Source organism: Convolutriloba macropyga, chromosome 6, assembly GCF_964194025.1.
Source record: "Convolutriloba macropyga chromosome 6, txConMacr16.3, whole genome shotgun sequence".
Classification (NCBI taxonomy): Eukaryota; Metazoa; Xenacoelomorpha; order Acoela; family Convolutidae; genus Convolutriloba; species Convolutriloba macropyga.
Genome location: NC_134473.1, coordinates 55,323,610 through 55,350,913, shown reverse-complemented (window position 1 = coordinate 55,350,913; position 27,304 = coordinate 55,323,610). Strand labels below are relative to the sequence as shown.

Here is a 27,304-nt window from a genome sequence, read left to right as displayed (position 1 = left end):
TTTGATCAATTTCGGTTACCTGTTATTTTTCATCGGAGCTTCGCATCTTAGCTCATTGTTCCATTTTTTTTGGGGGGGGGATTATATATTCGAGGCTTTTCACCTTTTACTTCAAGTCAACTTTCGAGTCAACTTTTATACTTTTTTGTTTACGCTAGAGAAAAAGAGAAACATTATTTTGTACCCCTTAGAGGCTCATTTTGATTGTTATTCTAAAATTACCAATTTTATTGGAGGGCGAATAAGGGGAACAAAACGAAAGACAAAGTTGAAAAGGAAAAGGAAACTTGGAAAAATTCTAGTGTATTGGGGGGTTGATTGATGGTGGACTGTTTTAGCTTCTTAATATTTGTATTGGATAAAATATAATTGTTTAATGAAAAAAATCTGAAACCGAATAATTCAAAACAGAAAATGAAATGAACTACAATTTCTTTTTTTTACTTTTTATAGATTCCTTCTTTCTTCGTAGTAGTTATTTTTTCAACTCACTTGTCGTTGTAAACACCTTTAATAGATTTCTGATATAGCTTATTTTCACCTGTATGACTCGACAAAAGCTGTAAAAAATGGAACGAAAACGAAATAATTATGTTGATCAACATAAATATTGACAGCCAATTTCAGATTGGATCAGAACTAAATTTGACAAAATATACCAATTACGGTATACTTGGATGATCGGAAAAGAATTTCTTTAGAACAAGCAAACGAAGTTTTTCTTTCTTTAAGTATGTCTTAATTTTTCTTTAATTTATTTAATTTCACAGATAATTAGTTATATTAAATTTTAAACCTCCTAATTGTCTCCAGTTGATTTAAAGTTCCAGTAAACGCTAATAGTATAATATTCATCAATGACAACAATTTATTTTGTAGAAAGGTAAGAAAACCTTTTTTTTCAAGTTTCTGATAAAGTTCTTAAAAACCTCAATTCCATTCAACTCTACAGATACAAACTTAAAATTAGAATCGAATCCTGAGATTTGAATACAAAGAAAAATTGATTGATTGAACGCGAACAATATCTTTTTCAACTTAACATTAAATTAACTTTCCTAACATTTTTGACTTAGAACAGCCTCTCAAGGTAAATTTCAACCACAAGTAGTTTGATTTAATAGAAAGTTGGGGAAACTTCGCTATTTTAGATTTAGCAATTCAAATAATAAAAATATATTAGGAGCTAAATCATTTTTTCCCTCGAAATTCTTTGTAAACTAACGCAAAACCTGGAACTCTGTCGCTGTCTTCCAGTTAAAAAGTGTCGTAAAAGTACAAAACGTCAGATGAGTTGAACACATACGCGATTCTATTATAAAACAGAACATACCCGGCAGATTGCCGGAAAATAGCCGCCGCTGATTCTAATAAGCATGATTGGGATTGAAAGAATAAAGATATCGAAAAAAAAAAAGATTTTTGTACAAAAACATTTTTTATGTCCGATTTATTTTGATGGCATTTCGTAGTTGAATATACTTCTGTTTCTTAGAGAGAGGCTACAGGGGCTACTATCAATACCAATAAGCATAAGAGATGGTAAGTAAGTCTTATAGGAACGACGTTCAAATAGCGGGCACCTAAAATTGGGTTTTATGGGTTTATCCCGTTTCTATTTCTGACTTCAATTTTTTATTCTGACTCTGTTCATTTCAAATTGCTTTGCTGAGCAACTGATGTTCAAATTCACTTTTAGCAGAATGAGAGAAGAGAGAAACTAGCCTAGAGAAGTCAAAAAGATTTCACGCAAAGTGCTGAAAAAGCGGCAAAATGGTAAAGCGAAAAAAAGTTCGACGAAGTAAAAAACATAGCCGGACAAGTTCTGAAACACAATTCGAAGAATTGAATGAAAAATTTAGAAGTACTCTACCTGATCAGCAGATCAATTGAACAAAGCCAGTCATCTACAAACCAAAATCATCTCAAAAATTGAGAAACTAAAACAATCAAACAAACAAAACGAAAATTTACTCATTACTAAAACTCTTGAAGCTTTTTCACATAGGCAAAACTTCATCCCCTTAAAAATGTAAAAATACATGTTTCAAAAATATGTTTAAGACCATTTTTTGTTTTTAAAATCGGTCCAGTACTATATCTGCATGACCTGAAAAAATTCATTGGCCCCTGAAGATCGATTAACACAAAAATGAACGCAATATAAAAAAAGAAACTAATTGCAAAATTTGGTGAAAAACGTGATATTAGTATCTTCAGAATCACTTCTCGTCTCTAAAGGCTAACAATTAACCCAATTCCAAGCATTAAAAAACTCATTGGCTCAAAGATCGATAGGCAAGAATTTTTAGAAAAAATCTCAAATTTCAAAAAATAGAAAATCGTTCTATTAAAATGTTGAAAACGGTTCAATTGGCCCCTAGCAGCTATCTAATAACATATTATCAAACCCTAGATGAGGTTAGCTGGCTACTAAGGCAAGAAAAACTTAAGACAAATGTTTTGAAAAAACTTGAAAATTGCAAATTTTATCAAAAAATTTCAATAATTCAAAAGCTGATTGGTTGATAACAAATCCATTGAAGCCAGCAACCACGAAGTAAGTTTTTATCAGAGTGTGGAATAGGTTTTCCGGCACTTGAGAATGGACAAACATCAAAAATTGACAAAAACTTTAGGAAACCTTGAAATTTCGAGACATTAAAAAGTTGAAAACCAATCAATTGTTACTACAAACCATGCAGTGCTCTATTGTCATACCACAAAGGAAATTTCCTGGCCCCTGAAGCTGGAAAAACTCAAAAAATGATAAACATTTTCGAAAAACTTGAAAAAAATTGCAAAAATTTGTATCAATTTGCATGTTTGTATATGTAGTACCAAAACATATAGCCCATAAAATGGTAATAACAAGTTGTTTTGTCTCGCAAAAGGCCTTAATTATTTCTCAAAAAATTAAACGTAAGACTAAAACAAAACAAATAAAAAAAAATCACAAAAAACATGAAAAAAAGAAACATTTTGAGCCAAAAACCTCCTACAAATGACCTTTTAACCTTTAATTAATGCCATCTCAGCAGCTGCAGCACTCTTAACATTTGAAGAACTACTGAAACTCACGTTGGGCCTCTAATGAAACCCCGCTGGGCTTTACATGTTTATCCCGTTTTGAAAGATCAAAGTCATTGAAAAAAGTGAGAACACATCTTAAAAAAAACACAGCGCCCCAATACAATTCCAATTCTTTGAATTGTAAAAAAATAGGAGCGCTATAATAGCAGGCTGAGAAGATGAGGGCGGCTATTAACAAGAAAGACAACCTCTTAAAGATATCAAAAGCATGTTATATTCTTAGATCCCATATTCGCTGTTTTTAATTAAACTGAACGTTTTATCTCCCCAGTTGATCCCGAAGGTGGCACACTTCGAAACATACAAAAACAACCAGTATGATACGACAAAATAGTGGTTAGAAAAATGGTGAAAACTGACTTTTTTCATTCACTATGAAAACTGACCATTTTTAAACAAAATTTTAAATAGAAAACGCAATACTTTTGAAATTTTGGAATTATTTATTTTTTCAGTATAGCCGTACTCACTTGGTAAAATTTTGTACACAACTTAGTGGTAAAGTTTTTGATGTAAAAAGAACATCAAGAGTAAAAATTTTTTATTATGCTAAACTACAAATATAGTGGAGATTGTGTGATATTGCGGTAAAAATATCAGAAAATCTCAGACTGAAAACAGACAGAAAACTTTCCAATTTTATTAACAGCTGAGATGTCATATTTTGATTAAGAATATGCATAATCTATTGCTGCTTCGATTAGCTGCTCTCAAGTAACCTTCAGTTAGAGTGAAATTCATTCATTGGATCTTATCTCCTTGCATTTAGGTAAAGAAAAGTGATAAGTGAAGAAAGTCTGTGTGAAGAAAGTCACATATAACCAAAAACTTGGTCCCGTACAACCAAAAACATACCCGGCAGATTTCGGGAAAATAGCCGCCGTTGATTCCAATAGGCAGGATTGGGATTGAATTAACAGATATTGAAAAAAAAATTTTGTACAAAAACATTTTTTTAAGTCCGATTTATTTTGATGGCATTTCGTAGTTGAACATACTTCTGTTTCTCAGAGAGAGGCTACATGGACTACTATCAATAACAATAAGCATTAGAGATTGTAAATAAGAATTATAGGAACGACGTTCAAATAGCGGGCATCTAAAATTGGGCTTTATGGGTTTATCCCGTTTTTATTTCTGACATCCATTTTTGTACTAACTCTGTTCATTGTGAATTGCTTTGCTGAGCAACTGATGTTCAAAATCACTTTTAGCAGAATGAGAGAAGAGAGAAACTTGCCTAGAGAAGTCAAAAAGATTTCACGCAAAATGTTGAAAAGGCGGCAAAATGAGGTAAAGCGAAACATTTTTTTATTCGACGAAGTAAAAAAAAATAGGAGCACTATAATAGCCGGCTGAGAAGATGAGGGCGGCTATTAAACAAAATATCACTCCACTGTGAGGGAAAAATGACGTTCAGGAAGCTCTTCAGTCTGACGTTCCGCACGAAATAGCATGAATGAACAAAAAGCAGATTTGAAAGTGATCGCGACTTCAAATGATTGTAACGAAAATCTTGACGGCGAAAAAAAACAAAGAAAAAGCAATAACAGCTCCAGCAATCGCTTTGCGGAAATTAAGAGTGAAAATAAAAGACTGGAAAAAACACTCTAATATGGTCACTATATTTTGGACAACTTTTTAAAAAAAAATCCCAGCAGCTCTTGACTTGAGTAGTAAAAGTAACGGATGCTTTAAATAAGAAAACATGTTTTGAAGAAAAATTGGAAATTTTGGGGTTATTTTTAGGTTATGTGAGTTCTTAAGCCAATGTTGGAGATCACTTTCATTAAGTTATTTGTTGGCATCAAGGTTCTCCCTTCTTTGAGCTAATATTTTTCGATCTTTTACCGAGATAGTTTTTGTATCCGCACTTTAAATTTTGCGAATGATTACTTTTGACAGATAGTGTGATTGTCAGTACGAACGATTATTGGCACAAATGTCTCAAATTGACAGTTCGGAAGAATTCAGCTGATAGATATTTTTTACATTAACGAAAAAAGTACTCAAAATTGCTCCAAAAATTCATTTGCTTCAAGTAGATTTTTGATAACGCAATGAGTTTCTCTGTTAAAAAGAGTTTTTACTCGGTGCTTTAATTCAGCAGTTTTTTGGCATCGAATATGCCTGTTGAACATCAATTTTACGCGCAAAATAATTAGCGACAACATGACGATGAATATAGTCAAGATGAATATGGTTGGTAAGAAATATCAAATTGAGGGCTCTTAAGATTTCAGCCGTTTTTGACATCGAAGAAAAGTGTCATCAATTTTTTGCCGAGTTTTTTTTTGCAAACTTGATATATATGTTTGAACTTTCCATTCTCCGCAGACTCGCTCGAGCCGCCTTGTTTATTATATAAAATTTACTATATCTGATGCACATACACTAAGATATCATAAAAGATTATAGTAAGATTAAAACGAATTCATACAAAGACTTAACAACTAATATGATCACCAGAAATCACATATTCCTGGTATACCAGGAATACACTAGGACTCAACACATTCAAAATATTCAAATTGCATATTTACCTTACAGCAACTGAATACACGAACCATTGAAAAACCGTAAACTATTTCCATTATTTGCATCTACTCAGTCCCCGGGCACTTAGAAATCCCAACTTGTTAATATAACACGTTTGCGTTGCGGTAGCACGCACAAGTTTCCATCCTAATAAGGGCGAAAGCGTTGAAACTAGAAGACCCCATAAAATTTGCCAACCTGCAGTAGTTTGTCATCATCCTTCTTCGCCTTTTCTTCCTCCTTAATCCGTTTCTCCTCTGCCTTCTTCTCCAGTGCCAACCGCTTCGCTTCATCTTTCTCTGCTTTAGCCCTCTCTGTCTCCTGTTGTTTCTGCAGTTTTTCCTCTTCCTTCTTCCTTTTCTCCTCTTCCCGCTGTTTTCGTTCTTCAGCTCGCTTCTCTTCTGCCTGTCTGCGCAACTCTATTGCTTTCCGTTTCCTCTCTTCCATTTCCTGTTAGATAAAAAAACAGCCCCAGTAACCATTTACGTCTCAGCATTTCCGATCTAGCCATGAAAGAAAACGCGTTTAATTCCAGCAAGAAATGGAATTTTAGCGCTGAAAAAAAATAGAAAATGTGAATTTTCAGCTTATTTCAATGGGAATCTTAAAAAAATGGCACGAACTACTTTTTAGGAAACTATCAATCTACCTCACAACTCTCTCTACAAACTTTCGATCAACCCCACCGCAGCTATTGCAAAAAAGCCCAGTAGACAAAAGCCAAACAACGGTTTAGTACAAATCAAAAATTTGGCTATATATTAACTGTCTGCTCTAACTTTAAAGCAATCATTTCCATTAAAAATTAAAAACACTGAAAATACCTCTGAAGAACACTAACAAAAATGACCGACTCGTAATACTGAAATGCTCTCGAACGACAGGCACGGCTCAAACAATTTGCAGAAGGGTAAATTGAAGAATGCTTTTACGAGAGGGAGACAACATTACGATGCAGAGGTATACCCCAAAATTTCCGCCTTAGTAAAATTGGCTCGAAAATTAGTTACATATAATGAACGAAATTAGATGACATCCTTTGTATCTTACTTTTCGCAAAAGGGGTTCCGCCAATTTTGCGAAATAAAAGAACATTCGGTGCGAAAAGTAGGTAACAAATCTTGCAGTACGTTTCCGCTCAATTTAGGTCTCTATTATTCGCGCGCATTTTGAGCATGCAATAAGCACTTTAATAAAGATTTAATTGAAGCTTTCAAAGCTTTAAAGTACTTTAAATACATGCAACCACAAAAACTGATTTTTTTCCGAAAAATCTCTCGCACATCAAAGGCTTTGTATATCAATGTGGGAATGGCCAATTTTAATAAGTAGTAATAAATAGTACTAACAAGTAGTAATAAGTAGTAACAAAGTACTATAAGTAGTAATAAAGTAGTAATAAAGTACTACTAGTAGTAATAAGTAAGGCTTAATTAAATAAGTAGTTTTTAATTAAGGCTTAAATGCGGATTATATGCGAAATCGAGCTACAATGCGTGCGAAAAATCGATACGTAAATTGAGCGGATGTGTGATACAACTCGCGCGAAAAATAGGTTATTGAGTTTGTACTTGTATTTCGCGGCTAAAATTAGGACACTTTTGCGAACATGGGATACGATATTCCCTTCCATTTTGCCGGTTTCTGCTAAAATAGCTATTTTCCGCAATATTGTACCACTTTCAATGTATTAACATAGTAAAAACGAACACGAGATACACACATCGGGGATATCTGCCCGTGACGATTTGGGTATACCTCAGCACTGTAATGAATAATATCAAAGAGCTTCAAATTAAACTATTAAAGCTTATTACAGACCACTACATGCTTTAAAGTGCAAATTTGATATAACTATTAAAAATTCGTTAGCCAAGAGCAATTATTGATATAAGGTGAGTTACAAAAAGTGTTTTACGACTTCATAAAAGTGGATCAAAAACGAAACTATAATTGACCAAAACCAGTTGCAATTGAATGGAGCAACCATTTTCTACGAAAAACCAATCTAAATTAGACTTCATACATAATTTAACCTTGTTCACAGCAAACCATTTAAATGCAGAAACAAAAAATATATGCCCTAGTTAAACAAGTAAAGAAAACATGTTCCATAAAAAAAGGCTAGTAACAATTTTCCTAATTTTCAAAAAGTATTTGATACCTTAAGTAATAATCACTACTTAGGCAGCTCGAGATGTATGATTTAACAAGGTAGCGTTTGGAGTGTCCTCGATCGTGCCTGAGTTAAGAACAGGTAATTGAAAACTGTTTTTTCCTCATGCTGGCAGAAATGTATTAGTCGAATACCGATGGTCCTTATCAAACTCTGTTTGGTTCCTCACGCAAATATAAGATCTCTAATTAAGCCAACCTTCAGAAGTAATACTTTTTGCAGATAACAAACCAATACAGTAAACATAAATTGCAAATTTTAACAACTCAACTCATTCTTTTTAATGCCATATTGATTATGCTGATCAAACGCTGTATAGATAATAAGGAATTGGGTCAAAAATGAGAACTATGATCTTTGAAATCAATTAATCAAATGGTGAACAGACAAAACAGTCCCGGGCAAAACAGTCCCGAGTAGCAAATATTCCTAGACAAAACAGTGCCAGACAAAATAGTCCGAAAGATAAAGTTAAGCATATTTGCAACAATTAACCAAGAAACTCTTTAGTTTATTCATATGCTTGTATTTCATTGAACAAATATTAAGCTGATTACAATATAGTTCTTGCCAAAATGTATTTTGAAACGAGTTTTTGGTTTAATCCTAATTCATATCAACGAAAAACAATGCATTCAGAAGCTTAACTCATAGATTGTTTGAAGATTATATTTACAATTCTTCTGATATTTATTCTGGACTATTTTGTCTGAAATTGTTTTGTCTGGGAATATTTTGCAATTTGGAACTGTTTTGTCTGGGACTGCTTTGTTCGGACACAAATCAAATACTACTTCTCCTGTAACATTCAACCAATTGTTCATAATTAAATTCTTGTTTATGGTTCTTGCAGCCATAAGACACTATACTCCCCATCTCTATGTACCCATCTCTATGCGTACAAAAGAGTATCGAACTGTTTCTTTGATAAAAAATTATACTATGAGGATCTGGAAATTAAATAATCTATGCTACCTGTATTAAGGCTCCACAAAAGAACATTTTGTAAAATAAATAAACTACATAGTGAACAATTTTGAATGAACATTTTGAATTCATATTAAAACAATACGCCATACTAAATCAACTCATCATCTTCAGTCATTTAAGGAGCTTTCCTTTAGGGAAAAAATAGCATTACGACGCCGAGGTATAGTAAAATGCTTATTAAAGTGCTTATTGCATGCTCAAAATGCGCGCGAATAATAGATACCTAAATTGAGCGGAAACGTGCTTCAAGACTTGTAACCTACTTTTCGTTCCGAATGTTCTTTTATTTCGCAAAATTGGCGGAACCCCTTTTGCGAAAAGTAAGATACAAAGGATGTCTCCACATTTCGTTCATTGTATGTATCTAATTTTCGAGCCAATTTTACTAAGGCAGAAATTTTGGGGCATACTTCTGCGTCGTAATGTAGCGGTTCGCAGTGATGTACAAGGTACAAATCTGATCGACTATATCAAGGCAAATAGGCAAAATCCGAATATTGATAGAGCAAAGTTAATGTCATCTATTTTTTCCATAATTTGAGAAAAGATTTTTACTCTAAAACCTTGATTGGGTAAAATCTATTCAAGTGAGTGATTGCATGCTTTGATATTAACGTCAAGGGCAGAGCGATGAACCATTCCACAATTCGCGGAGACCTGTCGTTTTTCTTGAATAGAACGTTTTACCTGGGACTATTGATTAATCCGAAGAATTTTTTTTTGTTCTCTTGTTTAAAAATCTAATTTTTCAAGTGCCGAAAAACCACTAGGATTATTGCGTTTCATATACTCAATGTTTTTTCAGCAACCAAACAGAGATAGGCATAAAATTCCGTAGAGATCTGTTAAGATTTCTCAAGTAATTTTGATTGTTACCTTTAGGTACTCAAAACACATTTTGAATTAGGTTACTGTTCCGGTGCTACATGAAAAATGGCAGGCTATGTTCCGTAAACATTTTTCATTTAGCTTAGAACATCAGTGACTCACCGCATCATATGGCTGTTGAGAGTCATTTGCATTGTCACTGAACAGGTCCGTAAGAGGTTTCGCACCCAACTTCGACGCCTCCTGCTTCAACTTCTCAGCCTTGGCCGTCTTCGCCAAAGAGGCAAGAGTCTAAAATTACAATAATTTTAATATACAGCTAAAACAAAAATCCATGCAATAGGAAGAATAACTAAACACTTAAAAATTGAGCATCGACGCAACAAAATTATCAATTATTTTTCACAGTTCAAAATTGATATCACTCAAAAACTATTTCGAAAACAACACGTCAACACCGTACCTCAAGACTTTTATCACATAATAGTTCATTCTACTTTTTGCAAATTAGAGAAATCGCTTTATCGTCAAAAATATTTAAATAAAAAGATTTAATAACTTTACTCATGTAGTAAGTGTGACTACAAAATTAGGTAGGAGCAAGCTTGAAATACCATGAAACCTTGAAATGATTGAAAACCCATACTTTCATTAATTTCAACATGGGATTTCAAGCTTGCACTCACACAAACCACAGCTAGAAATCCTTAAAATGGACTAATATTGGGGTTAAACTGTAGCCTACTTCAACATTCCTTTTATGTAGGTCCAACAATATAAAAAAAACATTATTTACACAATCATTGTCACTATCGGAATCGTCAGCAATTGTATTCACGGTAGGTACAATTCCCTGGTTCTCATTGTTTATTTCTTTTGCTTTGTCATCGTCAGCTTCAGAGGACTTCTGACTCTTGTTTTTGGTTTCAATGATTTGGATGTCTTCTTCATTATCCTTCTCAATGTCTATCACTTCAATATCACAATCAGTCATTCTGAAAAATTACAGAAACTGAAAATTATTTCAAAACCGCAATTTTTTATTATCTACAGTGTCCATTACAAATGTGTTATAAAAATTAGACGTCCCGCGCCATCAAATTTTCTCTAAAAAATAGCGCTGTATAAAACATTGAGGTCCCTGATAATTTTATATGCTTCTCTCGTATTACAGTCAGTATAATGAGACAGAACTTATTGGCGTAAGCGAATCAAATATAATCCGACAAACGACAGGCCCGGGCAATTTAATTTAGATTTTTAGTTCCTCGTTTTCGAGTGATCTAAGTTGCTCTCGTTCTGAATAAAGTTTGTTCCTTAAAATGATTCAGAGCAATTTGAAATCAAAGGCATTCTAGCGCAGTGGTAAGGTGTCAGGCTGACAACCTCGAAGTCCGGGTTCTAACCCTAGTTGGGAATTTTTTGCACCTATAAAGCATTTCTTAGATACACCCTCTCTAAATTAAATTGCCCCGTCGGTCGGTCGAGCGCAATTCATCCGAAGTTAGTCATACGCTCAAAATCGCTGTTTTTCATACGCTCAAAATCGCTGTAACCAACAAACTTATTTCAGAACAAGAGCAACTTAGATCACTCAAAAAGTCAAAAAAAAATGTTCTAGAACAAAAGCTCAAACACAAACCGACTAAGTTGGAATACCTACTCTCGAACAACAGGAGAGGTAATTTAATCCACAAGGGTGCCAGCATAAAATTACCGCGCCTGCAAATACATCCAACAGAGCGAAGCTGATCGATTCCTCGACCTCCCCGATAGTATTGAGAGTTTCAACGCTAATCTATACCTGCTTTGCTATTGCAACAACAATTGCCTTTATAATACCAACAAAAGCCACAAATCAAGAGTTAAGTGTAAAAAATTCCCCGAGAGCAAAAGTATGTTTTAGATCAAAACTGCAAAAACGGTCAAGCAATATTACAAACATATTAATAAAAAAACGTCTTCAAACTTTGTTCGAGAGCAATTAAACACCAGTCATCTCTAATAAAACAGAAAAAAGCCAAACCCAGAATAAGAATTTCCAAAAGAAAGTTAGTTTTTCTTCCAATTATTTTTGTCTCTTCAAACCGGCAATATCATTAACCCAAATGACATCATAGCAAAAAAGGCTGAAATTAAATTAAAGGCTGTCAAGTTGAGAAAATGTTAGCAGACTATCATTATAGCACGCCAGAGACAACAACAAAGCCTGAATGGAGGGAAGATTGCAATACGATTTCGCACCAACATTTCATCGTTTCAGACACATCAAAATCTAACTTGAGAAAAAAAAACCAGGTACACGAAAAAGAAAATCTGCAATCCAAGATTGTGTCCAAAAAAGCAGATCACTTTCGATCAACTGAAAACTGATAGCGATGGATTATCATACGCATCAGAACTTAATAGTAATTATTTGCCTAACGACATTTGGCAATTCAAAACATTTGGCATTCAGAAACAAGGTGAAATTAAACACAGACGGTACGCAAGTAAATAAAAGTAAAACATAGCCGGCATATTGCCGGAAAATGGCCGCGATAGACGTTTGTGGCCTTCCATGAATTGACATCTAAAGAAATAAGACAGACAATTCGACCACCAGTCCTCTAATAGACCACTAGACTTTTTGGGTTAGATTTGGGCTGTAAATTTTATGACACATACGCTCTATAGGGAAAAAAGCCCTAAAACAGCTTTTTCAAAATTGATATTTGAAATCAAAAACTCAAGACTAATGCTCAAGAATTAGGGCATATAAGTTTGGCACTAATTAGATGCACACTATAGATCTTCAACAAGTAAATGTTCATAAAAATCATAAAGTTCATGTTCATAAAGTTCATGAAGTAAGTTCAAAAGTCATATTGATGAGTGAGGTAAGTCACGCAATTGGCCTAAAAGCAAAAATGACGTCACGAACACAAATTTTAATTACAAAGCAGTGGAAGTCGCTGAAGTCATTGAAAAAGTCAATTCCACGAAGTCAGGTCGTAAGAATCATCGATAGAGACGACGATTTAAAAAAAACATAGGACAAGTCATGACGTACAATTCAAAAAAATTTTATTGACTAAACGAAAAACAAAACCTAAAACGGACTATGAATAAAACTAAAATACCATTTAGAAATCAATAAAAAAAGAGCCAAAATCAATGTCGAAATGCCGCAGTGAACAAAAAACCACTAGCGAGAAAGCAAATTTTTCTCTTACTATATTTTTACTTAACATTAATTTTCGAGTGAAAAAATGTCACGCCGCAAAACCATTCGCTTTTTCGCCCCACTTCCTTTTTCGGCGTGACCAAAATCACAACTCAACTCCAATTTGACTTCAAATATCATGAAAATGTGTGAACAGATCTCAAAAAAACAGGAGAACAAGTCCTGAAACACAATTCAAAGAATTGAATAAAAAACTAAGAAGTACTTTACGTGACAAGCAGAACAATTGAACAATCCCAGCCAAAACACAAAATTATCTCGAAAAGTTGAGAAACAAACAATCAAACAAACTCAACAAAAAATACTCATTGCTAAAACTATTGAAGCTTTTACCCCTAAGGCAAAATGTGATCCATTTAAACATACCTTTGTTCAATACCAAATTTTGTGTCTCAAATCGGCCCAGTATTATACCTGCAAGACCTGAAAAAAATCATTCGCCCTTGAACATCGATTAACTCAGAAAATGACAAAAATTCGAAGAAATAAATTGCAAATTTCAAGGAAAAGCTGCTGAAAATTGTGATATTAATATCTTTAGAACCACTTCTGTGTCTCTAGAGAATATCCAGTAACCCAATTCCAAGCCCTAAAAAATCATAGGCTGATAAATATCGATAAATTAGGTATCAAAAAGAACTTCGTTCTATTAAAATGTTGAAAACCATTCGATTACCCCAAGCAACTATGTAATAACATACACTCAAACCCTGAAAGAGCTGACCTGGCTACTGAGACGAGAAAAAAACGAAAAGACAAATGTTTCCAAAAAACTTGAAAAATGCAAATTTTATGAAAAAAATTCCAAAATTCGAAATGTTAAATTGTTGGCAACAATTCCAAAGACACTAACAACCATCCAGTAACTTTTTTTCAGAGCATGGAATAGGTTTTCTGACCCTTGAGGCCAGAAAAATCAAAAATTGAAAAAAAAAATTAGGGAAACTTGAAAAAAAATGCTAAAATTCGAGACATCAAAATGTTGAAAACCATTCCATTGTTACTAGAAAATATGCAGAAACCTATTATCAAACCTTAAAGAAGATTCCCTGGCCCCTGAGGCTAAAAAACCTCAAAGACAAAAAATGCCATTTTGAGCTGAAAAACTACTTAAAATGACCTTTTAACCTTAAATTAAGGCCATCCCAGCAGCTGCATAACTCTTAGCACGTGAAAGAGTACTAAAGCCCACTTTGGGTCTATAATGAAACTTAATACCGGCTGAGCTTTACCTGTTTATCCCGTTTTGAAAGATCAAAGTCATTGAAAAATGTGTAAAAACATCTTTAGAAAGACACAGTACCCCAATAAAATTCAAATTCTTTGAATTGTAAAAAACCACGATGTCCCCAATAATAGCCGCTAACGCTTCGCAGGTATTAATCAAAATCAAAAACTATACATTTTTCAAGCGAGCCGTTTCTGTTTATGGATGCACTCTTAGTCGAGACATTATATGGTGCCCTAACAATAGATCGAAACGAAGAAATGGGACAGTAGATCGAAAATCGCGTCTATCATCATAGACGTAGTAGGGGATTTGTGGGCAGGGTTCCCGGGGTTTCCACGAACCCCTAGTAGCAGTCCATCTTCAGCTATAATTTTTTTCAGGCTGTTACAATTGTCACATCTACAATAAACACCATGAGCATTTACTTCTTAGGCTAGTGTGGTTAAGGGCCAATAAGCTTTTGTGATAGAGCGTTTGTTGAGTTGACCGCCTATGTTTTCGGAATTTCATTTGATGACGATGAATAATTATTTAGTTCGGTAGAAGAAAAATGAGTCAGCTTAAACCGGACGGTTGCTCATAATTCTCAAATCGTCTCCGCTGTGTTGTCTTGCCCTTTTGTCCTCGATTATTTCTAGGTTTTTGGGGAGGTCACATTTGTTGCGAGACAGATGACGAAGAGAAGTAAGGCATTTCGATATAATATAGCAAAGAGGCTTCAGATTGATAAAGTGTTCTTTATAATGAACACTAAAGACCCCATAATCCATTTAGTAGCCATGACATGCCTTTTCCATCATCGACACACTTTGGTTTGTCAACTACGCTGGTCAGGAAAACGTCAATATTGGAATAACGCAGGAAATACGAGTTTTAGTTTGTTTGCAAGTGAGCTACGAGCTGATATATTAAGCTTGGTCTGGAACAGTGGGCTGGTTGCTCCTCATAATTGACGACAAATGTTATTCCAAGTGAGAACTGAAGCTACACGGTCAAGATCATTCTTGCAATTCGATTTGTTGAACAGTAATTGTAGAGGATGGGTTGCTCCTAACGTTCAATAACCTACAAATAATTGTGTTTGATTCTATTCCGTTTTGAATACACCAATTTTCGATGTTTCTGCAACTTTACTTAGTGATGCCTGATCTAAAGCAACAAATTACAGTCATTAGAAAATCTATGGGTTTCACGGTTTGGTTTTGCGTCTGCGTCTGGCAAGTCGATAATGTAAAATAGGAAAAAAAGTGTACCGAAAAGGAAACAATGTTGCACAGCACTCACGTCTAAAAGAACAGCAGGTGTTGCCTACTTTTACTAATTGGTTTCTGTTCTCTAATTTGAATACAAGAGCTGTAAGTGTCCTCCCGTTTCGAAAGTGTCAATCATTTGTATAAGTAATGTTTAACTTTGTCGAAAGCTTGGGCAAAGTCAACATTGAGAACTGCAATTTCGTTTATTGTCACGTCATCAAATGTTTTTAACATAGCTGGCAGATTGCCAGAAAATAGCCGCAATAGATTCGTAGATCGGCAGTATAAAAAAAACAGTAAAAAAGACAGACCAAAAAAAACCCGTCTTTTCTTTGAAGGCTGATCTGTTATATTTTGATTAAAAATCTGTATAAGTTATTGCTGCCTCTATTAGCTGATCTCAAATAACCTTCATTTAGAGTGACACATACCCATTTGACCTTATCTCTTTGAATTAAAGTAAATAAAAGTCAATTTCAAAGTCAGGAAGTCATTTTTGAGAGTGAGGTAAGTCAAGTGTGACCAAAAATTTAATCACGCGCATGAACAAAAAAACTCGCTCCACTAAGAGCGAAAAATGACGTCACACATGCAATTCAGTTGAAATTGCATGAACGAATGAACAAAAAGTGGCTGTGACGTCATATGGTCGTAACAAAAATCATGACGACGAAATAAAAAAAAAACCAAGAGAAGGCCAATAATAGCCCCAGCTATCGCTGTGCGGCTATTAATAAAGAATCTAGAGATGACAGAATCTGAGTGGTCAAAGATTAACTTTTTCTTAACCCAAACTGATTTTTATTTAGTTTGGGTTGACAATAATTATAAAGTGGGTCGAACACTTTTTCGAAAACCTTCGAGATACAACACAGAAGACGTACAGGTCCATAGCGTGTCACAATCGCTTGGCATCATTGTTTAAATAAGAGATTCAATTGACAAATTCTATTTCGGGGGAATTTTGCTGTACTAATCCTTGTCTGAAAAATGAGGGGTGACCTGATGAGATTCTTAACACAAATTTTGAAGCCTATATTTTCAATATTGTCGGATCCATGATATGCTATGCTTCAGATCACCCATAATAATGAACTCTTTCTCCTTTCTCTGACAGAGTTTTAATTGCCTCATAACGAGTGCTGGTTCGTAAAATCATTGGAAAATCGTTTTTCCAGCTTTTGGAGTAAGCGGGCTTCCAGAAGTGCATTGTGGGTCATTGCCTTCCTTTGGTGGTGAAATTTTTAATCAAATAGAATGTTGATGACAACAATCAAGGTTACCAAAATTATTGTGGGACCAAAATGTCCACATCACTAAAACATTAGTCAAACATTTTTACAAATTGCTCAATCAAATCTTCCCCGGTTACAATGTTGGGCATATTTGAGGTTCTTATTTGTCATATTTTTGTTAAAGAAATCACGTTTGCACAAATTTGAATAGGGTGAGAATTTGGATTTTCAGCCGAATGCAGGCCGCAGCTAACTATTCGGTCAGACTCGTTGCTCGTACTAAGTCTAATTGCGTTTGCACGAACTTCGAGAGGTTTGACTCAAATAGTTTCTACAGTAGTGATTTCAAAATCAAATTAATCATTAGGCGTATTGTCTGTGAGATCGCCTCCAGTGACCGTTGACGCAATTTAGCCCTGGGTGGGCTTAAAGACAGCAGAGGAGCGTTAGTTTTATTTAGGTGGAGATTTTTCTTGTTGCAGTCGTTTTGTAGCAGCATTGGATGCATTCCTTGCGTTTGATTAAGTTCATTTCCATGTTTGATAGTGAGCATGGGACTCACCATCCAGTATAATTTTACAAAAAGAAGAATCGTAACACTCCTGGTGTTCGCTACCCTTCAGGCAAAGCAAATATTCGGCTGAAGCAAATGAAATGCATCAAGATTGTTTGCCCATTTTTCATTCGTTTTCACAGTGGCTATGACTCCGTGGGGCTGCGTTCGTAGTCATATCCTCAAATACGGTAGTAGTAATAGTTAAGCAAGACAGGGGGGGGGGGGGTAAAAGGAAGTACCTATGTATTAAGATTAGGTATAGCCCATTTTCGCTCAAATTCCAAGAAAGTACCTCACAGCTTGATACCCAAGCTGTTCACACGAGGGGCATTAGCAAGTTAATCCCTTAATATTAAATTAGGTCATTTACTCATTCCCATATTGCACTTTAATAATGTAAATTTTCAAAGACGTACCTCACAGCATGACACCCAAGCTGTTCTCTCAAAGGGGATTAGTTAGGTAATGTTTTGATATTAAATTAGATAGGGTGACTCATTTACACTTACGTACGGTTACTAGATTTCCAAAAAACGTACCTCACAGCATGATACCCACGCTGTTCACACGAAGGGGATTAGCAAGATAGTGCCTTAACAGCAAATCAGTCAGGACATTGACCCCCTACCATATTACAGTTTACTAATGTAAATTTTCAAAAGTGTACCTCACAGCATGACACCCAAGCTGTTCACACTAAAGGGATTAGCAAGACAGTGTCTTAACAACAAATCAGTAAGGTCATTGACCCCTTACCATTTTACACTTTAATAATGTAAATTTCCAAAAACGTACCTCACAGCATGATACCCACGCGGTTCACACGAAGGGGATTAGCAAGATAGTGACTTAACAGCAAATCAGTCAGGTCATTGACCCCCTACCATATTACACTTTACTAATGTCAATTTCCAAATACGTACCTCACAGCTTGATACCCAAGCTGTTCACACGAAAGGGATTAGCAGGATAATGTTTTAATATTAAATTAGGTAGGATGACTCATTTACAGTTACGTACGTTAGACGTGATTTTCAAAAATGTACCGCACAGCATGATACCAAAGCTGTTCACACGAAAAGGATTAGCAAGATAATCCCTCAAAAACAAATTAGATTGGCTGGCTCATATATTAGTCTCTACTCCTATTCATTATTTCAATCAACTTCTAAAAATCAGTTGGTCAAAATTCTCGTTTAATTTATCATTTTTTTCAGATAGTCTTTGTTTCTTTCTCCTTGCAGCAAGAAGAGTTTCAAGTTGAACACTTGCAGTGTTGAAGCAGGTAAGCAAACAATTTCAACTAATAGAAATTTTCCTTTGTTCCTGTATTTAAACTGGACCATTTTAGCCAGCCAAAATATCCCCAAATAGTATATATTGCATCACATCACATCGCTTCCAAGTCCAAAATAAAACTGGTAAGTTTGCTTTTATTAGGACACTACTCCTATTCCCAAGCCACTACTCCCATTCATTATTTCAAACAACTTCTAAAAATCAGTTGATCAAAATTATAGTTTAATTTATCTTTTTTTTCAGATAGTCTTTGTTTCTTTCTCCTTGTTGCCAGTTTCAAGTTGATCACTTGCAGTGTTGAAGCGGGTAAGCAAATAAATTTAATTAATAGAAATTTTCCTTTGCTCCTGTAATTAAACTGGACCATTTTAGCCAGCCAGAACTTCCCCCTATAGTAGATAATACAACACTTCACTTCAGCTTAAAATCCAAAAAAGAAACTGGTAAGTTTACTTTTATTAAAACATGTTTTTGAGGAAGGAATATATACCCAATTATTGAAATAAAAAAAACCATTGAAAATCATAAAATTCTCACATGATTAGGCAATTAGTCACTATTTTATAGTCAAAATTAATCATAACATCACAATAACATCATAACACGTCACAATTACGTCATAGTGTCGTCAAAATGACGTCATTTTGTCGTCAAAATTACGTAATTCTATCGTCATAATTACGTCATTTTGTCGTCACAATTACGCCATTATGTCGTCACAATTACGTCATTATGTCGTCACAATTACGTCTTTATGTCTTTATAATTACGTCCTTTCGTCGTCACAATTTCATCATTATGTCGTTATAGTTACGTCATTTTGTCGTCGCAATTACGTCATATTTGATAAAGGACTTTTCATTTCCGTTTTGTTTTTCTGATTTACAGAATTGAGTGCTGTGGAGTACAATAATCATTCCAACTTCTGACAAATTTTTATTCCACCGCAACTTTCATTTTAACAATTTTTTTTACTCCTTTCTCACTTCCAATCTAACATTTCATTTTTTATTTTCAGCGAAAATGCCCAGAAATTCTAACCCAAAGGAACAGTGTTCTTCCTGCAAGAAGCTTATTATGAAATCCAATATGAGCAGACATCAGAAGCTTCACGCAAAAAGATGTTCACAATGCTCACAATCATTTCCGGACGAAGCAAAATTGCAGAAACACATTGCTTCTGTACATGCACCGTCTCTGATTATCAAGAAAAAATTTTCTTGTAGCAGCTGTCCCTTATCCTTCTCTACTTATTATCAAATTCTACATCACAAACGAAACAGTCACCAGCGTTCAACACCTAGCACCTACGATGAAGTTGACTTATCTATCTATGGAGAATCTCCCGCTCTTCATAGTGAACTTCAAACGGTTCATCACTTTCTGCGAGACTCGGTTCTTGAATTGTCCAGAAAGAAAGTTCACAACTTCAAAATAATGGAGATCAATCATGAAACCTTGATTGAAAAATTGGATTGTGTTTACAACGAGTTACCCAGTTCAGCTAAAATCAATATTTCATTTGGATTCGTGCTGCAGAGTGTGCAAAATCCTGAAGAGTTTCGTTACTACTACGCAGCAGATAACAACCCCATATTTTTAAATCCCATGGTTCTCTCTGACGACTCAGATCTCAATTTTATCAAATCAATGCTGAGACAAGATGAAATTTTACCAAATCTAATCAATCAACGTCCAGACACAAAATGGAAGTTTTATTGCGTTACAAATGTCACTTTCTTCGTATTTCTGCTCAGTGGTGTTCCGCTAGGATGCATTAAACAACCTATTCCATCAGCCTTAGTCAAGAATCCAATAGTTAAATGTTTTGTATCTGACTGCGAAAACAAACCTTACCAAGACAATTTGTGTATGTTCCGTGCATTGGCCTACGAATTACATGGCAGCAATGATCTACAGCAAAATACAATGGAGTTAATGCAGACATTCCTCTCAGCGACAAGGAGAGATGGCGAAACCTTTCCAGGAATACATGAGGACGATATTCCTGTTCTTGAGGCTCTAGTTGACAGAAATATTCAAGTTTACTCCATATTTTTTGACGAACAATCGGATATGTTTGCTGAACTTACTCGTCGCTCCTCGATGAAACGTTCAAAGACAACTTCATTACTGAGATATGAAAACCATATCTGTTGGACAGCAGACATCAACAAATTCCTCAAAAAGTTCCGGTGCTACGTATGCGATCACTTTTTCGACAGATCAAATAATTTGGAAGTCCACATGAGGAATTGCTCAGAGAAAACAAAACACCACTATCCCTCAGGTGCCTATCAGCTATCAGAAACTATTTTCGAGCGCTTGGAAGATGTAAATATTAATGTTCCGCAAGAGCTGAGATTGTTTTCTCATCTTATCGTATTCGATTTTGAGTCAATAACAGTCCCCGACAGTACACTCAAAAACACAGATTTGACTTCATGGATTGGAAAACATGTCCCCATTAGTGTGTCAATATCCTCGAATCTGCTCTCCCAACCAATTTTTATTTGCAACGAAGATCCGCTTCAACTAATCCGTGATTTTGTATCCAGCTTGAGTAATATAGCGGAAAAGAGCACGCTTCTAATGAGGGAGAAACTCAATGATTTCGTACTGGTATTGGAAGAAAAATATTGGGCTCTTCGACAACTGGTTCCAGTGAAAGACAAGCAGGTACCCACCGGAGCGGAAGACTTATTTGAGAACGAAGCTGAACCCGAGGTGGAGGAAGACGAAGATCTTGAAATTAGGAGACTGAGAAGCGAGCTCAGGGTGATGTCAAAATTGAGACAAGATTTTGAAAATTATTACAGTACCATACCTGTTTTCGGATTCAACAGCTCTCGGTATGATTTAAACCTAATAAAAGAGTATCTTCTGCATCACCTCTTATTAGAAAAAAACGTTATTCCTAAAGTGATTCGAATGGGGAATAAATATATTGGCATGAATTTTCTTGGTCTACAGTTTCTGGACATTTTAAACTTCCTGGGAGGAGCGACAACTTTGGATAATTTCCTAAAAGCCTATGGAGCGAGTGAAGAGAAAGGTTTCTTCCCCTATGAATGGTTCGACAGTATTGAGAAGTTGAATGTATCCCTACTGCCACCAATTGACAGCTTTTGGAGCAAGTTGAAGAATCACAACGTTCTTTCAGTCGATTACGATAAGTTTGTGGAATTGAAAAACGGTGGAATGGAGCAGGATGAAATTTTGAAGAAGTTGAGACTCAAGAAAGTTCCACAAAATGCCGAAGAAAATTACTTGGAGCTCCAAAATATATGGGAAAAAAAGGTATGCAGACGTTTCGTGACTTCCTCATGTGGTACAATAACAAAGATGTCGAACCTACACTTGAGGCTATGAAGAAAATGATCAGTTTTTACCACTCAAGACAAGTAGACATGTTGAAGTTGGGCTACACTCTTCCCAACTTGGCAAACAGGTTCCTTCATTCGTCAACAGATGCAGCTTTTTTTCCGTTTTGTGAGAAGGATAAAGAATATGATAATTACATTCGAAAGTGGCTAACAGGGGGACCCTCAATTATCTTTACAAGGTATGCAAAAGTTGGTGAAACAAAAATTCGAGAGTCAGAAAACGTTTGCAAGTCCATCGTCGGAATAGATGCCAGTCAGTTGTACCCTTTTTCCATGACAAAAGAGATGCCAACAGGACCCTATACAAAGTGGGAGTACAATGAAGAGACCGAAAAATTTCATCCGAACAGGAACTGGAGAAGCTACTTTGAACAGCAGGTCATGGACTACTTCCAACAGGTTCACCCCAATTGTAAAATACAAACCCAGTTCACACACAAGAAACAAAAGAAGCTCGGTCCTTATTTAGTTGATGGGTTTTGTAACCATTGCAACACGGTTTTTGAAGCGATGGGATGTTTCTTTCATTTTTGTCCGTGTCAAGAGGAAAAACCGCTTCTCTTCGAGGACATAGAAAGCGGATTGAAGCGAAGAGAACGTGACAATGATAGAAGAGAGTACCTGAAGGGATTGGGGTTGAATGTTGAAGAGATCTGGGAGTGTCAATGGAAGAAATGTCGGACAGACAACACAAAAGGTGTTAAAGACTTTCTCAAGTCAAATTATCCCTTCCAACCATCGATGAACAAAAACTCGCTCATTGAGAAAATTAAACGTGGAGAACTGTTTGGTGTCGTCGATTGTAGTCTTGAGGTTCCAGAGGAAATGTATCCGTACTTTGAAGACTTTCCTCCAATTTTCAAGAATTGTGAAGTTGGACGAGATGATATTGGGGACCATATGAAAGAGTTTGCAGAACGCAACAAATTACTACCCAGACCCAGAAAAATGCTCATTTCCAGTTTCAAGCTTGAACGAGGACCAGTTATTACACCACTTTTGTTATTTTATCTAGAAAAAGGTGTGATCCTAAAAGACGTCTTTTGGTTTCTCCAATACACTCCCCGGCGCTGCTTTGAGACATTTGTTCGGAATGTTGTCGATGCCCGCCGCGAAGGAGACCAGAATAAGGAGTCAACAGTCGTTGCGGAGACAATGAAGCTGATTGGGAACAGTTCGTATGGATATCAGATCATGGACCGTAGTCGACATACGAACACCAAGTACGTGAAAGGCTCACAGGTGGACAAATTTATTAACAATAGATTTTTCAAGACTATGAATGAGCTACCAGAGCAGATATATGAGGTAGAAATGAGCAAGACACGCATCGAGCATAAGGAACCAATAATTGTAGGATTCTTCATCCTCCAGTACGCCAAACTCACCATGTTACAACTTAAATACAACTTCTTCTCCCCTTTCTGTGATAAGAACAAGTACGAACTCATTGAAATGGATACCGACAGTCTCTACATGGCCCTTAGTGAGAAAAAAATTGATGAAATAATTCGACCGGAAATGCGATCAGTGTGGTACTGGATGAGACAGAGCGACTGCAATGATAACTTTGCAGCAAACTCCAGCAGCAATTTCTTCCCACGAGAATGTTGCAAAAAACATGCTGCCTTTGACAAGAGAACTCCTGGACTTTTTAAGGAAGAATTTAGATGCTCTGAGATGATTGCTCTGTGTTCAAAGACGTATTGCTGTTACGAGGAAACAGACACAGTTAAACTATCAAGTAAAGGACTCAACAAGAAAAACATTGAGGAGCCCCTAAACAAGTACAGAAAAGTTCTGTTCGATGAGGAGCGAGTTTATTCAACAAATCGTGGCTTCAGAGTTGTTGACAACAAGAAAGTTTGTACCTATGAACTAAAGAAAGTGGGACTGTCATATTTTTATCCCAAGCGTAAAGTCTGTGAAGATGGTATTCACACTACTCCTTTAGATTTATAACTCGTTTTCTTTAGTCTTATATTTATATCGCCTCTGTTTTTAATTCACAGTTTACCTACCAATATCTCTTTTTAACAAAAGCCGTTTTTTTTAAATAAATGAATTAGAAACAAATACACATACAATCAATTAAATACAAACTTTACAAACTTTTAAAGTTTTGAAAACCATTTGCATCATTTTTCAAATTATTGTTTAAACATTTAAAGATTTTGGTTTTCAAAACTTACAAAACATCAGCAAAGAACTTCAATATATGAAAATCATTTAAATATTTAGATGAGACTTTGGAAAATAACACATGGGCAAAATAAATAGCATATAAACCACACAATTCTGAATCTTGGAGTTTCTCCTGTACTAATGAACCAAAGTTTGCTTTTGTCCTGATGCCATAATTTTGCAACATTTCTCCCATCGAATCACCGTAGAACAACTTTCCGTTCTTATTCGCAAGCAAAATCCAGTGGGAGCCCGGTTGAGTAGATGGATCTATGTTGATTATACAAAACGTGTTTGTAGGTAAATTTTTTGGTCGAAGATCTGCAGGGAAGGAACCGAGGTATTTGAACTTTAGGTGTGGGAACCTGTTGACAACATGTAAGAGTTGTTGATTATCCATTTTTGGTGACTGATCCCTCCTTATCAATTGCAATTGAACTTATACGTTCACCACTAACAAATAATTCTACAGTATTGGTCAAATTGTTAGCAAAGTAGAGCTCTAAACGAATTCCTGCTCCAACTACATCAGGAAAATGCATTTCGACATTGGCCTCCTGTGTTGAAGTAAGATCGAAAAATAAATGAAAATGGTTTTCAAAATCCTTGTATTGAATGTTAGGACCGTCATCATCAAACTTGAGTGCTTTCATTGTTTCAGCATAAGCTCTCACGTGATTTTCTGTTTTCAAGTTGACTATAGTTTGATTCCCACGCACAATTTTAACTTGCCGAAGACCAAATTTACGAAAATGGAACGGATTCGTGTTGTATGTTCCACTGAACTCATTATTTAGATTCATAGCAATATCAATCATTCGAATTGGTTTGTTTGAAAATATATTTTCTTGTATAAACTGGTTCTGTCCTGCGGGAATAATAAACGTCTTTGGAAGTTCTTCATTATAGTAAAATATGGCAGGTTCTCGAAGCAGTCTGCTTTTGAAACTTCTCATCCAGTTATCTGAGATTGCTACCTGTCTAGTAAAAAGGCAAGCTTCCAAAATTAAGGCCTCAGAGTTCAGCCCACCAGTATCGATCATATAGAACGCTGGAGAAGACCGGATCAACTTCAGTCTGAGGTTGACATTTGGGAGAAGTAAAGTTTCACAAGCAAATAGACCTATTGCCAACGGACCGTAAAAAGTAAACTCATCTTTATCTTTTTGAAAAACAACATCTGTAAACGGTCTTTTATTAAAATCGTTTGGCTCAATCTCGTATCGATATCCTTGACATTGAGACAAGCTTTCCTTCGTTCCTTTTGTACCTGAAAACTCAGCAGAAACAAAAGCTTGATGAGCATAAAGAGAATTGGCACTGTGAACTTGTTCATTGTTTAGATAGACTTCGCAATTAGAAAAAAGTGAATGAAGAGCATTGTTTACCAATAATGTTTCTTCGGCATTATCCAAACGTGTTCGATCGCCTTTAATAACCCTTCCTCTGATGAATAATCGAGTAGATCGCAAGTCAGTGAAAATATTACGATCAGTTTCCAATTGAAATTCGATTGTTGACTCGTTTAAGGAATTTGTTGGAAATATTTGTTGCTCGTTGGACCAAAGAATTGGGTCTAAAATTGGAACTTTCCCAAAAAAGTCGAGCATAGAGTGAGATAAGGAATTCATTTTAGCCGACCGTTTTTTATAATGATAATTGAGGAAATGATCAAGATTTTTTCTGGAATAATAAAGTAAGTTGAACTTGACCAATAGGGAAGAAGGGAACAAGGTGTCCAGCAGCGTTTCTTAATTCTACATGGATACTGTGGAAGTTCGATTTGATTACTTTATGGAATCTCAAGTGTTCGAAACTGCGATAACTCAGAACTTGCGATCTCTTAATCTCATCATTATGGAACTCTCGGTGTTTGAATGGAAAGGAGCGTAGAAGAGGACATTTCACATCACCGACTGAATTGGGTTCAACTATATCCAAGTAGAGTAAAACTGTATGTGTTCCAGTAATATCAAAAGGGAGATCTGCCGTTGCCCAGGACTTGGTGTTGTATGATCTTTTCGAATAAGGCATAACAGGTTTGTCAGCTTCAACGCCCAAGTTAGCAGCCAAACTTTTGCTGAATGATACATTTTGAGATTCTCTATTGCAAAAAGTTAGTCTTCGACTTTTTTTGTCGATGTTGATGGAAAATTGAGGATCTAAGTTTTTGGGATGTCGTGCTTTTTTGGGAATATCTGTAAGACTCTTTACAAATTCATCCATAGAGTTAAAAACTGCTGGTGGAATGGCAAAGACATGCTTAAATTTCTCATCATAGTGAAAGGTCATCAATCCTCCTTCAACGTTATAACATATACCGGGATATGATACTTCGACTAAAGCTACTTCCCAAGATCCATCCAGTTCAATTTTGTCGGGAAGAAAATTAGTGAATGAAGCCATTGTATTTTGAGGATAAACTTGAGAGGAAGCGTTGGACACTAATTCAAGATAAAACGAATTCATGATGTTTGACTGTACTCTGTGACGTTTGTTTGGGAAAATGATTAGTCAAGGTTCTTCAGAAAGTCTTTCCGAATTTTTTGCCGAACGATACTTTGTCTCGTGTTTTTCCTCTTTTTCATACCACCACCAACTTGTTTTCGTATTGTTGATTTCGCAGTCTTCTTTACTGCTTTTTTAATTGAAGTTTGTCCTGATAAAACACCTCCAATTTCGGGAATGGCTGACTCGATTACATCTCGTCCAATTTTTTTTGCTGCAGGTAAAACGTATTTCTTGAGAATTGGGAGAGTTGTTCTAGCGACTGTTCTTGCCAAGGCTCCAAAGCCACGCCCTCTCTGACGAGGAACTCCTTTAAAATAAGGCAGATTGTAACCGTCCATTTTCTAGCGCGACTAATTCAAAAATGATTATTTAACTTTTGACAATTCTTGCTCGTAAAAGATTCCATCAATGTTTTCTCCTTTCTGATCAACAACAAAGTAAGTCAGGAAAGGAGCCAAAGTGTTTATTTTTCGAATTAGGAAAATTTCATGTGTATAGTGAGGCTTATATCCTTTTCGAAAATTGTGCCCTACTAATACCAACCGAACTTTATCACCTACTTTAAAATTAGGCTTCTTGTTTTTTCGTAGTTTCATCCGCTTGTACATGACAGTCAAAAAGTCAGCATTTACTACATTTTTGGGAGCCAAACCAATACTTCGATTTATTCTAGAGTTGATGATGTCAACAAACATTTGCAGGTCTTTGATGTAAGATAATGTGTCCTTTTCCTCCAGGTAGCGGTAAATTAAGTTTTTCAGGGTTCGTATAGCTCTCTCGCCAAAAGCTACTTTTGTT

General features: G+C 35.6%; 1 protein-coding gene across 2 annotated transcripts in view; it reads right to left on the bottom strand.

Moving 5' to 3' along the window:
- LOC142341776 (uncharacterized) overlaps nt 1-27,304 on the bottom strand; it is a 645,707-nt gene that overhangs the window by 35,478 nt on the left and 582,925 nt on the right. For both annotated transcript variants that reach the window (XM_075392995.1, XM_075392996.1), the window contains exons 2-4: nt 10,422-10,622; nt 9,788-9,916; nt 5,830-6,081 (exon numbers count right to left, since the gene is read on the bottom strand). In XM_075392995.1, the coding sequence (XP_075249110.1) occupies nt 5,830-6,081; nt 9,788-9,916; nt 10,422-10,619 (579 nt within the window). In that variant the 5' untranslated portion in view covers nt 10,620-10,622. The remainder of the gene's footprint in view (nt 1-5,829; nt 6,082-9,787; nt 9,917-10,421; nt 10,623-27,304) is intronic.